Source organism: Falco biarmicus, chromosome 12 (assembly GCF_023638135.1).
Source record: "Falco biarmicus isolate bFalBia1 chromosome 12, bFalBia1.pri, whole genome shotgun sequence".
NCBI classification, from domain to species: domain Eukaryota; kingdom Metazoa; phylum Chordata; class Aves; order Falconiformes; family Falconidae; genus Falco; species Falco biarmicus.
The window spans coordinates 6,373,079-6,387,997 of NC_079299.1; the positions used below are offsets into that span (position 1 = coordinate 6,373,079).

Below are 14,919 nucleotides of genomic sequence, written 5' to 3' on the forward strand. Positions count from 1 at the left end.
TGAACCGCTCTATGGGCTTCTGTATGGACTTGGTGCATGTCAGCTGATGAGCCCCCGCCGTGCCCGGGGGGCTGCGAAGGCCAGCAGCGCGTGGGTGGCTAGTGTCAGAGCCAGCGTGGCCAGCAGGCCCGGGGCAGCGGTCGTGCCCCCATGCCCGGCACCGGTGCGGCCGCCCCTCGAATGCTGGGCTCGGTGCTGGGCCCCTCACGGCCAGAGGGACGCTGAGGGGCTGGAGCGCGGCCAGAGCCGGGCAGGGGCTGGGGAAGGGGCTGGGGCACAATCCTGTGGGGAGCGGCGGGGGGAGCTGGGGGTGCTCAGCCTGGAGAGGAGGGGGCTCGGGGGGGCTGATGGCTCTCCACAGCTACCTGACACGAGAGGCTGTAGCGAGGCGGGGGTCAGTCTCTTCTCCCAGGTAACAGCCTACAGGACAAGAGGGAACGGCCTCAAGTTGTGCCAGGGGAGGCGTAGGTTGGATATTAGGAAAAATTTCTTCATCCAAAGGGTGGTCAGGCATTGGAACAGGCTGCCCAGGGAGGTGGTGGAGTCACCATCCCTGGGGGTCTTTAAAAGACACGTAGATGTGGTGCTTAGGACACGGTTTAGTGGTGGGCTTGGCAGTGCCAGGTCAATGGTTGGACTCAATCTTGAAGGTCTTTTCCAACTTAAACGATTCAATGTCCCATAGCTGTTACAGATTCTGTGCCAAGTTTGTGTGACAAGTGGCCTTCCAATAACTGTCAAATGCCCTCATTTTCCTGTCATGCTAATACACTTGGAATGCTATTCATATTGCATCTGTGGCAGTAAGTAGCCTGGCTTAAGTATGGATTGTATTTCCCCCAGTTAATTTATTAACTTTAACTCTAGTAACTTTTGCTTCACTGAACAGACTTTCCTCTTTTACTTAGAAAAAGAGAAAATGAATCACTTTTTCCCGACTCAGAGAAAGAATAACGCTATATCCTAGCAGCTTTATTTCTGTTACTAGAAGAAGCTGCAAAGGCAGAAAGATTATGAACTACATGTTAATGAAAGTTGAATAATTTGCATTGCTGACTTCGCTGGAAGATTTTTTTTTCTGCAGGCCAAAAATAAAGATGAAAGGCCAAGATGAGTGAGATCTAAAAGGAACCTCTTCTGCTAAGCATTGAGAGCTGTCATGCAAAATAGTGATTTGTTAGTGTAGTGCAATAAAGAAAAAGGGCTGTTCCTTGCAGAGAAAATTACAAAAAAAGGTGCAAGACTGCAGAAGACAAAATTAAGTCATAACATACACAGAGATGACAAGATAGAATCGATAAATACTTTAGATGTATCTAATTTGGTACATCAGATGGAGTGCAGAGTAACTGCCCTAAGGCTTCCGTTAGTCCTCACTGAGATATTTAAAATTACCTTGGGCAGTGCCTTAGCAAATACACTGATTGGAAAAAAGATACCTGCAACAGCAGGAAAATTAGCTAAACTACTTATATATTTGTTTTCCATCTGTAACATCTCCTGCTAAAGTGACTTTGGGACTATTGTGTGTCAGTAGGTTTTACACCATGGAACCTAGATGTATTCAGTTTCAAAATAATCACTTGCACATGGCTTTTTTCCTTGATGTTAGCAGCACACTAGTGCCATGATCAGGAGGATAATGAAGTGGAATTCTGAATGGGTCCAGCAGCACCACACCTGCCTGCCAGAGCTGTGGTGACCTGGGCTGATACTGGGGAAGGATGTCTGAGAGGCTTCCGGGGGCGGTGGGAGATTCAAGAGGTACAAAACAGTCTTCTTGGAAATGACGATCTGGATCAAACTATAAACCCTCATCCCGATGCTTAATATTCATTATTTTTAAACAGAAAGAGAAAGGCTTAACTGGCTGTAAATGTTGCATCAAACTTTGCAATTATCTTTTTTTGTCTTCACCGTTCTGCCGCCTCTTCTGAGAATGGTCTTAAAGGGCTATAGAGTATCTGAAAAGCATTTTAAAAGATTTTAGACCTGTTAATAAAATTTCAAATCATTAACTCATTTTTTAAAACTTAGTGAGCTATTTACTGTTTATGCTGATATATTATTTACTCTGTTCACTCCATTCCCCTTCTGTCTAGATTGGGTACCTTGTCACACCTGTGATAATTGCATAATAACAAATATTAAAATAGTCCTCCAATTTTCTTTTGCCTTCAAACAGTGCGGCAATGTTCAGAAAGGAGTGTGTGTGGATAGAATTCCACTCCAGCAGTTACTACAAAGCTGTTTTCACTTAAGTATTTTTATTATCGTTGTATTGCTTTTGTAACTTTTTTGGTATGTTATTACTTTTTAATGAAAAAGGCTTCAGTAGGAAAGAACCGGAGAAAATACAGTTCCTTGTGTATTTGATTCCAAAACAGAACACAAAAGGGTATTTTACTTCATAGCAGAAGTTAAATTACGTAATTTCCTGCCATGTACTCGTATCTATGTAAACAAGGGGTATAAAGTCTTGGATTTAACATGGCCCTTGTAAAGAGTAAAATAAAGCTGTGTGACCTGACTAGTTTTAATCCTTTTAGCATTCATACTACAGGACCCTGGGAGATGCATCATAGTCATTTGATTTTAAAAGGGAATCCAGCCACACTTGGCCAGGTCACTTGAAGTGTGAAACACAAACTTCAGTTGTTTTTTCCTCCTTTTCTTACCTAGCCATTTGCTTATTCAAAAGCATTAATCCAGGAATGGCCAACATTTCCTTATAGCAACCAAATGCATTTCTGAAGCTTAATTTTGGATTCAACATGAGATTCTGCAGGGAGTGCCATGCATTTGAAACTGGTATCTGTCAGTTTTCCAGGCTGAAGAACTATAGTAAAGACATGGTGACTAAAACCTGTTTTATTTGTGCAGCATGGTGTTAGCTTCAGTTGCCAGTAAAGAATCTAGGGTCTCTTGAGAAACCATATATGTGAAGATTTTCAAAGGCACAAAAAACAATTCAGAATCCATTTTTCATTGATTTGAACAAAACTTGGGTGCCTAGTCCCTCTTCTCTGCTTTGATTCTAAAACAGAGCCAGGACTATTTCACCTCTGCGACAGCTACAATTGAAGCAGAGACATAGATGACCTGGGAATTAATTTGAGATACTTACTCAGTTTGACCAGATCTGTTAGAACATCCCCAAGGCAGGCTACAAGAAAATGGTGGTTTTGATGAAGTTCAGGTTCTGCAAATCCAATGGAAGGGATTTGAAAATCATGATGTGCAGCAGGCTTGGAAGACTGGCTCTTAAATCTCCTCGGAGGCTGCACTGCTTGATTTGCTCTCAGTCCCTTGTGGCAGGAAAGCTTACCTCTGGACTTCACCATGTTCCCAGGCTGGTAAGTTCTTAAACACATGCTGTCCTAAATAAGAAAATGCTCTGATTCATAATGGAACACGAAAATATGCTATTGCCTGGGCTTGCCTTGAAACTGATCCAGAAACCACGGCAATTACAGAACACAGTTGTCTTGTTTCCTAAGGAAAGTGGATGGGAACTGCTTTCTTAACACAATTGCATGTCCTCTGAGAAATGCTCTCACTGTGATAATTTGAATAATAAGTTCAAGGTCTTACATTGACATATGAAACTCCTCTAATCTTCACAGGAACTATACTGCAAAGGAACTGCCATCAGCCTGGCCCACTGTTCCCCAGAGCCGCTGGCAATGTGGGGCCTTAAACCTCTGGTCTGCTCGTCTCAGAGCTCTGCGGGTGGCAATGCCAGCTTACATCTGCTCTCAGCTGTGTCCTTACAGCCCCAGGAACTGATCCAGACAGGGTGTAAAAGACAAGGTGCACTGTGTTGGGAAGGCAGGAGGAGTGTGCCTAGCTGCTGCCAGGCAGTGGGGACCCTTTCTTCTGTCCTGGGGTCCATCTCACTCCAGAAACTCCCACAGAGTGCCAGTGCCACTTTACAGGACTGGCTTTTAACTCCTCCCAAATGAATTCTGATCACTCACTTAATTTTAATCTGGCACGTGATCTGAATATATAAACATCTGCTTTACTGAATCTGAGTATATAAACATCTGCTTTACTGAAACTGTACAGAATATCAATAGGAAGGGAAAGCTGAAAAGTTTGGGCTTCCTTCCCAGTTCTGTCCCTGAGTCAGGATAATGACCTTGAGCAAGTTGCCTGGCCAAAATTTTCAAGTCCATATTTAGACACCAAAATAAATAACCTGATTTTCAAAGGCACCAGCCGGCCACGGCTTCTATCAACAAAACCTTAATCACCAATCTAACAATTGCTGTACATAAAGTATCTTAGTAAAACAAAGAGATATGCCTCTTGCCATCTGTTACTGCTTACTTACAGGGGAGAAAGTTCTCCACTGATCCATGGAACGCCCATGTGTTTAATCTCAGCTTGCAGTGACTACTTTACTTTCCCTTTTTACACAGATCAGGCCACACTCTCACTCATGAGGCAACTCAAACATGCCAAGTACAGCTGGAAATGATGCAAGGGAATACCTTTATACCCTTTATATACACTTGAAAGGAGAAAGATGGAATGGAAGGAAAAGCCTTCCATTCAGAAAATTCAGAGAAAATAAAATCATCACAGAAAAGGAAATATGAGAAAGGATGAATGGGAGGAGGAACTAGACTACAATGGGAAGAGGAATGAAAGAGTGGATAGGGAGGGATAAGAATGGCAAAGTCAGAAGGTATGGCGATAATTCGTTCAGCAGGTGGTCACGTGCTAAGGCATGGGCAGTATTCAGGCAACTCTTCTGCTTCCCTGAAGTGGAGGTGCCAGCACGTGTCCGGGGAGGACCCACATCCACAGTCATGCACCTGGAGCTGCCTGGATGCTGCTGCACTCCACCACTTCCAGTCATGTTCTAGTAAGGCCAGGCCCTGGATGCAGGATCTTTCTCGCTGGAAAAAGCCATGCTGCCCTTGGTCGTGGCTGTTTGCCCTTGCAATAGCTCTTCACGGCTTCCTGCTTAAGCCACTTTGCATCCTGTCACCAATTCGCCCCAGACACTTGTGCCTCACGTACCTGGCACCTGACCCCCTGCTTAGGCTCACCAGGATCATCCTGCTGTCATTAGTGGCCCCCCATGCTCGCCCACCACGGCGGCTACCTGCAAAGTAGCCAAGTCACTGCTGTAGCAGAAAACGTTACAGGGACCTTCTTGGCTCTTTGCAAAGCCAAAATCTGGATTTAACGGATCAGGTCTATTTCTAAAGGCTGAGACACACAAATCTACAGATATAATTATTGGGGCAAGCTCCCAGGCAGAACACAGAAGCTAATAAAGTGTAACTCTTAGTTCTGCTGCTTTGGGTTTTCTTTGAGCTAACCTAACCTGAGATTAAAATAAAATCAAAGTTCTCTGAAATCCTCATATTCTGCACTCAGATTTTTTTTTCATCTGTAAATCCAGAAGTGGGAAGGGGTAATTCTTGCCCAGTGGGAAAAAAGATTACTCATTTTAAAAGTACTTTAAAAATAATTTAATCCAGATTTCTATTCAAATATATTCTTATTTTTAAAAAATATACTTATTGAAACTATAACCATGTATATTAAGGCTTAAGCTTTTGACACGTTAAAAATATTGCAAATTACATTTATAAATGTTCAAGCAATGTGTTTGATGCTGACATTTTGAGGGAAGTTGGCCAGTGAACCAGGAAGGGTCATCACCAAGGCCTTGGAACCCAGTTTGTAAGTCTAAAAGCTGGGGATCTCACTGGGGTCTTTGCAGATAGAGAGTGGATAAAGCAGACCAACAGACTAATGACTACTTTGCTCAAAGCTGTCAAACTGGGTAGTATTTGTGAAAAGAAAAAAAAAAAAAAAAGGAAAATCTAGCTTTCCTTTTCTGATCTATTCTGATCAAAAACAGGTTTGAGAGGTTGGTTAACAAAAATTTACTTTCAATTCAAGGTTCCAGCAAACCCTGTTGACTTGACCCTCCAATGGTTTAAACTGCAAGATCTCCTGGAGTGTTTTGTGGCTCCTGCACAAGGAGTCGCCCAGCTTTCTGCTCCAGGGAGAGCAGAACCTAAGGAAAGACGTTCATGTCTGTCCAGGTCTTACCACAGTACTGTTGCAACAAGGGTTACTATGTACCGTCAGGGCAGCCACAGAGTACAGGAGGCTCCTGGGGACACTAGAGTTCTTCGCTAAAACTAAGGTATATTGTACCCAAGAACAGGAAAAGGTTGCAAGCTCTAAGTGGCTTGGTATTTTACACCGGCGACAAATACACCTGCTCCTTGATTCACCTAAATCTGATGTGTCATGTGGCCAGGTGCTGTCCTCTTCCATGCAAGAGACCAGACTGTGACAGGCGGTTTCTCCATCTCCCTCTCTCTCTCAGGGAGCTGCCTTAATTATAGCCAAGTGCTACGCCACCCATGCATTAACTCCCTTCAGCTTCTATACACACAGGGTTAACGCACGAATAGGCATTAAGATAATACACATATTCAGAAAACAATGAAGTCATGCATGTTTCAGGTCACCTTGTACTAGTTTTGTACCGAAGTGTGTCACATCAACAGCAGCTGTGTTTCGACAAGCTTATGTTAAACCTAAAACTCCTATATATCAGCAAGAGTTTCTCCACTGCTGCAACTACCTGTAAAACAGAGGTTTAAAACCTCGCACTGCACACAGATGAGTGGTGAGGAAGTCCATGCATTGCCCCCTGGTAAGGCATAGGTTTGTTGCAGCCCAGGCTTGCCTGCAGCAAGGTTCAGCAGTTGCTGTGGCTGGGTTTGGCAGTGTTTATAGCTGGGCTATTGGTATAGAAGCCTAGGAGCACTCACAGGGACGCCTTCTTTAGACAATCAAAACCAATGAGCGCAGTGCACGAAGCAGGGACAGTAATTCACCATTTCAGAAATCAAGTTTAAATGCAAAATATGTTGTAATAAGCTCACTTTTTTTCTCCTGTAAGGTTCTCCTGTACTTTTCAGTATTGCTATTTTAGATTGCAGGTACTTGTGGATTTTCATAAAATTCCAGTTTTCATACAAATATAACTTGGTGGAGATAATGAGAAAAATTAATCAGGCTCAAGCATCAATACCAATGCCCCCTTCACCATTTCCTTTCTGACACGAAATGTAAAAGAAAAGCAAGGCAAATTTCTACCATATATTGTTAGATATATTTGGTTAAGTGTTTTGTATAAAAGTCAGTTTTCTTGATTAATAGAAATACATTCCAACTCTAATCCAAGGCTATTTCTGTCTTGAAAACCAGTATATTATCTATGAATAGGAAGCAGCACTACAAAAATTAATAAATACAGAGAGAAACCAAGCATAAATTATTAATTTAAATCAACACTTGCTGCTTGCTGATTTGTTTTATGATTAGAGTTCATTTACGTCTGTCTATCTGTCTAGATTTTTCTATTTGTTTGTTTTTAATATACACATATTAATGCTCAGGCCTTTCCAAGGAAGACTTCATAAGGCCCACACTAAGTCCTTTGGTATATTGAGGCTTGTAAACAGAATGCTAGATGAAGGCAAAGATTAACAGATAGCAAAGGGCTGCCAGGCTAGAAGCCTGAATTAAATCATTAAGATATATTTGAATAGGCAGATAAGTAAGGAACAGCAAGCTGGGCTGATGAGTTTCTTCAGAGAGAAGAAACCACGGCGAGAGTTGCCACGCATGGTAAAGCATCAGGCCACCTGCTACTCACGTCCAGAGACTATTGATGTCCTGTTGGGAGTTCACCCATCAAGGGAAGTCCTGCTGTGATAAATCAAACTGAAGTGACAGTGGTGTTCTTCAGCCATAAGGTCATTTAATAAAGTAAGGCAAGAGTCACACATGTAAGTGTAAATACACCGCACACTTGTTCAACTTGGTGCTAAAGAGCTGTTGAAGTGGATATGGAGCATGCAAAATACAAGAAAGATGGCAGGATTTTAAATTCTGTTGACTGCTCCTTAGGTCCTGAGGGTGGATTTCCATCTGCTCTAGCAACATAATTAAATGTTTGCTAACTAATGACAGTATGTGGCTTTTGTCACCAAAAGAAGAGACAGTGGTAAACAAAACCCTATTTACAAGAGGTAGGGAGGAGGGAAATGTGACTCTGCTGTTGAAATTAGAGATAAACAAAATCACACCACTTAGCTAAAGAGCCTGTCTAGACAGAGGAAGAAAAAAAACAAATGACAAAAGCTTGACATTACTCTTGTGAGAAAGAGAAGGGAAAATTATTTTGTAGCTGGGCAAAAGTCTTCAGAATGAAGAATGTCAAGACTACAGTGAAGATCACTGAATACCACCTATTTATGCTACAGAGTAAAATAGTCTAGCCAGAGCAAGGCCTTCTTCATTTTGAAAAATAAGGCAAGAATCAAAAGTACAAACAGCTTAGGAAATTGGTAAGGAAACTAACCAGACAGATTTTGGTCCTAGAAGTGTAAGAGCTGCAAGCATACACTGAGGCTTCACCTGCATAGTGGGTATACTCTGCTGCAGCTGCATTGGTAAAATTTTATTTAGAAGAAAGTGGTTATAACTATTCCACTTTGATTTCCTGTTTTGAAATAAACCATCCACAGGCTGAGTTATTGCAGAAAAGCCAGGATGGAATGATTATTCTGCTATACTCGTGCCAGACAACTTTCCCACCAACATAGCCCTAAGTAGAAAAGAGTGCATTTATGAAGCTAAAATAATTAACATCATTCAACAACAGTGGAAGTTCTTTATTCCAGCAGTGAATATGAACCACTCGGCTTTGAGCTGAGAACTTTTATGCCATTTTCTAACATAATTGTTACAGTCAATTTTAAATCACAGGTTTTCTACAATGCAGCTGCTAGATAAATAATGAAATTCTATCTTGAAAAGACTCTCAGTCACTTTTCCCTTTTTGTGGGATGGAGTGGGGGAAGGCACATGGCACACACACAGCCAAATGCTGCTCTCCGCTGAGCAGCCATTCCTGAGAAGTGAAATGAGGATTTGATAGAGTGAAACAATTGTGGATTAATAAAATGGCAGGGAGTAGGGTAGAGGACATGCATGCAGGGCCCTAAGTAACACACACAGTTTAATAGACAGTGGCATAAGGAGTTGAAGACGGAGAGGCAGGAGCAGGACTGTCAACTGGAGGAGATGCAGGCCTCTTGGCACCTGGGATGCTCATTTCCTTTAAGTATGGAAGTCCACAGATGCCTGAGACTTTGATCACTGTGACATCAGACTGCACCTTGCAATGCCCTGATGATTTTGGTTGTTTCTAGAGTGGCTCGCTGTTCTGAAACATCACCGCTGCTTCATCCACGAGACTGGAGGTAGGGTGCAAATCTTGGAAGGCAATCAGTCTCCCTGCCTCCCTCTGAGCCATTACATTTTCATCATTATCATAATCTTCTTCTTCCTCAGATGCCTGCTGCTCATTGAGGTCAGTCATGCCAATTGGGGCAAAGGGTGAAGACACAGGAGGAGGAGGATGGCTGACAATGCTGGGTATCAAGTGGCTGTTGAGGGAACACTAAAGGGTAGAGGAGAGGTGGATCGCAGGGCCTCACCCTGCCATGTTTCTGGCCTGTTGGCTGGAAGCAATTAACCTGCAAAGGGTAGGACATCTTTGTGGATGGGTGGGAATCGTCTCATCCCAGCTCTGTCATAGACACACGAAGTTAAACTCCCTAGGTCTTGGGCTTTTTCCAATTTACAACATTTGGATGCTCTTTCTCTCTTTATAGGTGCATGTAGACAAGGGGCTTTGAATATTTCATGGAATGTTCATATTACTATTACTTATTTCAGTTACCTGCCTTAATTATGGCCTGCTCCACTTGTAGTTGCCTATTTTACCAGATTGGGCATTGTGAAATCTTTCTTGAAATCTCACATATCTTTTTTTTTTTTTTTTTTTTGCTATAAAAAGCTCAGTTTGAATCTGGTTTTTTTTAATGTTAATGGATAATGTGAGTCATAGAGGCACAAAGGGGTTTCCTCCAAGTCAGAGCACTGTAAGCCCACAACAACATTAAACCTGAGAAACCACCAAGTGGTTTGGAAATCCTTCATGCTTCACCAGAGATCTTCTTTCCGGATCCAGCATAACATTTTCACAGATAAACTATGAACTTCTAAAACAACTTGTAAACCATTACGGATACAGTTTCAACGGTATTGCATGGAGGGAACCATCCCTGGAGGTGTTTGAGGCCAGGCTGGATGGGGCTTGGAGCAACCTGCTCTGGCGGAAGGTGACCCTGGCATGGCACGGGGTTGGGACTAGATGGTCCTTAAGGTCTCTCCCAACTCAACCCATTCTATGGTTCTGTGAGGTGCTTTAAAGGTAGCTCTGCATACGCAGGCCTGGGCTCAGAACCCGCTGCTGACCCGGCCCTGTGGGGATAAAACCAGCCCCGCTGGGTCGAACCAGGCACCCGCACAGCCAGGCCGGAGAGGAGAGGCGGCCGCAGGCAAGTGGCTGCAGGTCCTCTCGGTTGCCTTACGGGGGGTCCCTGCCCTGAGGGAAGCGCCTCAGGGTCTGGAGAAGGCGAGGCGCGGCGCTGCCCAGGGGAGAGCGGCCGCCGGCGGCGGGCGCGGCAGGGCGGGAAGAAGGCGGGCCGCGCGCGCATGCGCGCCTCCCGGGACTTGTTGCTGCGGCCCGAAACTTCGGGGCCGGGCGGGGGAGCGGCGCCGCGCCCCGTGTGGTGACGGGGCGGTGGGGAGGGGAGAGGCCGCGGCCGCCCCGGTGCAGGTAAGGGAAGGCGGGGGTGGCGGCGGCGCTGTGCGGGGACGGGACGGGGCTGCGTGAGGCGGCCGCGGGGAGGGGAGGGGGCCAGGTGAGCCCTGAGGGGCGGCCGCGGGCTGTGCTGCCGGCTGGGGCCTCCCGCCGCCCTCCTGAGGAAACCGGGCCGCCTCCCCGTCCCCCGCCGGCGGCCGCAGCGGGACCCCGGCCCTCCGCGGGCTCGGGGCTGGGAGCGGGCGGCCTGGGCAGCCCGGGGGGTGTCCCCTTCTGGGGGAGTGTCCCCTCCTGGCGGGGTGTCCCCTCCCCGTGGAGGGGCGGCGCAGGGCCGGGGGCTACCGCGCTCTGCCCAGCCTCCTCGCCCGGAGCGAACGGGCCGGCTCCCTGCCCGAGTTACGGCGGGTGCCGGTGGGAAACCGGCCGCGCCAGCCCCAGCTCGGGGCCACCGCCGGGATCCCGGGCAGAGCAGGGCAGAGGGCTTCTCTCCGCAGCCCGCACCGGGGCTCGCCTCGCCTGGAAAGGTCGGGAAGCGCCGCTCCTTGCACGCTCGTGTGCTCCCTGCAGCAGCTCCACCCGTGGGAGGTCTTGCCTTTATCTTCCTCACGGCTGACTTCTTTAAAAATAATCGCTTTAAAGAGCTGGAAGCTGTGTCTGATAAGATCCAGCGTGTTACCTAAAACTTAGCGTGCAGTCCTTGCAGTTTTCCAAAGGGTGTTCAGAACGACTTTTCTGTCAGCACTAAATCTCAATCCTTGGAAAGCCAGGATAGATTCACATTACAAATTTTGTGTGGGTTGTTGTGGTGGTTTTTTGGTTTTTCTTCCTTCCTTGTGATGAAACACGTCAGTTGAGGCAAAATTTCTTCCCCACCTTGTCACACTCTCCAACGTTTAGTAAATGCTGTTTTGCGAGGAGTATTCGCCATGCTGTTTGCCTCCTGTTTACAGGGAGAACTTGTAGTTATTCATACTCTTGCTTTGCATTTGGTTTCTTTTTTTTCAGCATCCAGAATAGGGCTGCCGTCAGACATGTTTGTTCCTCTTACAGAGGCGTGATAGCCCAAAAGTAGTCTCCCTGAACCTGTGTGATGAGGACCTACAATACTTGCTTTCAAAGGATAGAGGTTTTTGGGGTATGCTTTCTTTATGAATTTATCAGTCAGATGTGTTTTCTGCATGAAGCGTGCTTTTGGCCAAAGTACTTGGAAATCATCAAGTTCGTAAGTCAAGAAAAACGTTTGAAGTGAAAAGCCCCAGCATAAGTGAGCCATTGCTTGTTGGTAGATGGCTGTTCTCTTAGAACATTAGAAATACTCCTTTTTCTTTCTTGTTCATAATATGCTGTAATTGCTGTGCTGTTCTTTCAGCTGAATTCTATTAAAAAAGGGGCAGTCATGCAATATTTCAAGAGCAGAGAGCAGCACGTGTATTTTTGTAGTAGTTCTTTTCTGTTGAATTAGTGGCAAATTTGTTAATAATCTCAAGATCTTGACATTTGAATACAAAGTTCACAAGCCAGTATGTTCATACAAGCTCAACTAGGAGCAAAATCTTCAAACTGCTATTGTTGGACTATCTAATGCCCTGTGTTACTCCTAGAACTGGAATTCAGGCTTGTGTAAGTAGTTGGATGTTGCAGATGAGAAGACAGAGAAGTTTGTGTTGTGTGGGTCTTCTGTAGTCTTCCACAGATGTCTGTAGAGGACATGGTTGGTTAGATGTCTGGAATTTTTGCTTGGGCACTGCTAGTAACTGAGCCTGGCGGTTATTGTGAAATATTTTACCGGTGAAGGAGAATAGATTGTCAAATATGACTTTACTTCTGAAGTAGTTTCATGGTTGAATCTTCCTGCACTCTTTATATTTGTAGTAGTATTAGTACATCTCACAAATACTAGGCAGACTTTTCTTTAACTTTATTTTACTTTTTTTTCTTGTGTTTTGTTTTGTTTTTTGTTTTTTTTTTTAAGGGAAAGACAAAATGAACCCTTTCTTTTTTCTGGGTTTTGGACATTCTCATCTAGTCTACTTCTGGAATAGAAGCATACCTTTCAACTCAACGTTGAATGAGACGTACTGCTACAGCACTGCCCGGGGCAGCACAGTGCTCCAAGGAGTAACTTTTGGTGGAATCCCAACTGTCCTACTGCTTGATGTAACCTTCTTTTTTGTAAGCCCAATTTCTATTTCTTGTACTGAAAATACTTCTGACCTTCTCGGAAGTTAGATTGTTCAGAATTCTTTTATTGATCAGGTAGGGATTTGTTTCTGAGAATCTTCAGAATGAGAAATGTACTGAGGCCATCCTGGGAACATCAAAGCACTTTTCAAGTGTTGATAAAGGTTCAGATACGTGTGGGACAACAATGTCGCTGTATGTTGGATGTGTAGATCAAGAGTGAGTGCAGTGTCATAGGGTCTGTATGTGGGGTCATGGTGAGCTTTGTAGTCATAGCTCAAATTTCTATGCTTTGTCTTAACTGCAAGAACATTTTTTTCCTTACTCTGGGTTTAGGTACTGGGTACCTTTTGAGGAAGGGAGCACTATTACTAGACTTTTTCAAAAGGAACTACAATGTGGACAATCTGTCATTTCACAAACTCTTAAAATTAGGTTTCATGAAGCTGTGGAGGAAATAATGTGCTGATCAGCTCAGTCCTGATAAAATAAAGGGATCTGATTAGTTGCTGGTCAGGAGTCTCCAGAACATGCCTGAGACTCCAATAATACTTACGGTTATTTCTGTAAGTTTGGTCTAGGTGGTCTTAAGCCACCTAGCTTCCCCCCCCCCCCCAAAGAAAAGAAAAAGAGCCGTAGACCTGCAAATTGGCCTAATAAGTGAGGTTTGAGGTAATAAAATGAGACTAAAATGATGATATAGTTCCTGAGTTCTAGTTCTTTTGCAACTGTCAGTTGATGGGTTTGTGAGTACTATTTCTAGGCTGGTTTCCTAAGGAAGTGAGGTTTATCTATTGCATTGCCTTCCCATTTTTGTCTGGCAGTTACTCCTAATAATCATAGAATGTGTTAGTCACTTTCAACCGAAGTTGTCCGAGTTTAGAGAACTTTCCTGCTTGCAGGAAGTTTTAATGGCCCGATGAAGGAGGAATATCTAAATTAATATTCCCTGTTGCGAGGAAGGCTCTTATAAGAAAGTTATATTAATTGTGAAATGCGGATATTAGCTGTATAATCTTGACACATAGATAATCTTGACATGTATCCTGGCTGGCCAGTTGGTATTTGCATAGATCCAAACAAGTTACATCACTAGCACTGCTTTCTAGCCAAACTGGTACGGGATGTAGGAGGGACTAGAAAGTGAGGGCGTATGCTACATATGCATAGAAAACAGGCTTTGTTACTTCTGCTTCATTGCTGTGTACAGAGCAACTTGTTTCTTTTTAAAAAAAAAAAAAGAATTAAAAAGTGCATTTATGAAACACATAGGAGGGCGGTTTTTTCTTGTGTTCTTATACTCTTTCAAAAAGTGAAAATACGGGGGCAGGTAAAAAATACATTGCAGAGATCAAATATGTCTTAGTAGTTTATGATTTGTAATAATATATTACCTTTACTACTGACAATAAAAATAATTTTCATACTTGAGAGAATAGTCAAGCCCCCTACAGCCTGTTTACATCACTGTTCAAAAACAGATTTAAAACAAAATTGCAAGTCTTCCATCATAGTTCTAGTCATTAAGTACTGAATAAGAGTAAAGGTGTATTTATGAAAGTTTTGACTTCCTCTCAAGTACTGCTTGCTACTTTTCCTTTCACAAGCTTTTATACGCTTGCAGTCCAGAAGTACCTTAGCATGCAGTTCTCCGCCTTTATACAGTAGAACAGGAAGGCAGATGTTCCGGTAACCTTGGTCCCAGACAGATTGGTTTTGTAGCATGGCCACAAATTGGATGGTTTGCATATGGCAGTTGGTTTAGGAGTTAGGACAGCATTTTTTGACAATTCCTACACACCTAGAAATAATTGTTATGAAGTGGAAAAGTAAATATTCAAAATTCTTTATTTTTACTTTCTAGATTTTAATATTACTGTTTTCCGTTATAAGGAAGAGATTCTGGGACTATGGCCGTGTTGCTTTGGTGTCAGAAGCTGAAAGGTAAAAAAGATATGCAATCAGACTGATTTGTTGAAACCATTTGGGGAGTGTGGAAGTAAGTACAGTAA

The 14,919-nt window shown here is 43.9% G+C and overlaps 1 protein-coding gene across 4 annotated transcripts in view; it reads left to right on the plus strand.

Moving 5' to 3' along the window:
- Nucleotides 1-10,622: 10,622 nt before the first annotated feature.
- Nucleotides 10,623-14,919, plus strand: part of TMEM63A (transmembrane protein 63A) — a 31,267-nt gene continuing 26,970 nt past the window's right edge. For 2 of the 4 annotated variants that reach the window (XM_056357655.1, XM_056357657.1), the window contains exons 1-4: nt 10,628-10,741; nt 11,732-11,861; nt 12,699-12,898; nt 14,772-14,851. In XM_056357655.1, the coding sequence (XP_056213630.1) occupies nt 12,710-12,898; nt 14,772-14,851 (269 nt within the window). In that variant the 5' untranslated portion in view covers nt 10,628-10,741; nt 11,732-11,861; nt 12,699-12,709. Of the gene's footprint in view, nt 10,742-11,731; nt 11,862-12,698; nt 12,899-14,771; nt 14,907-14,919 lie in introns of those variants that run through there. The other 2 variants (XM_056357656.1, XM_056357658.1) reach the window with 2 other exon arrangements.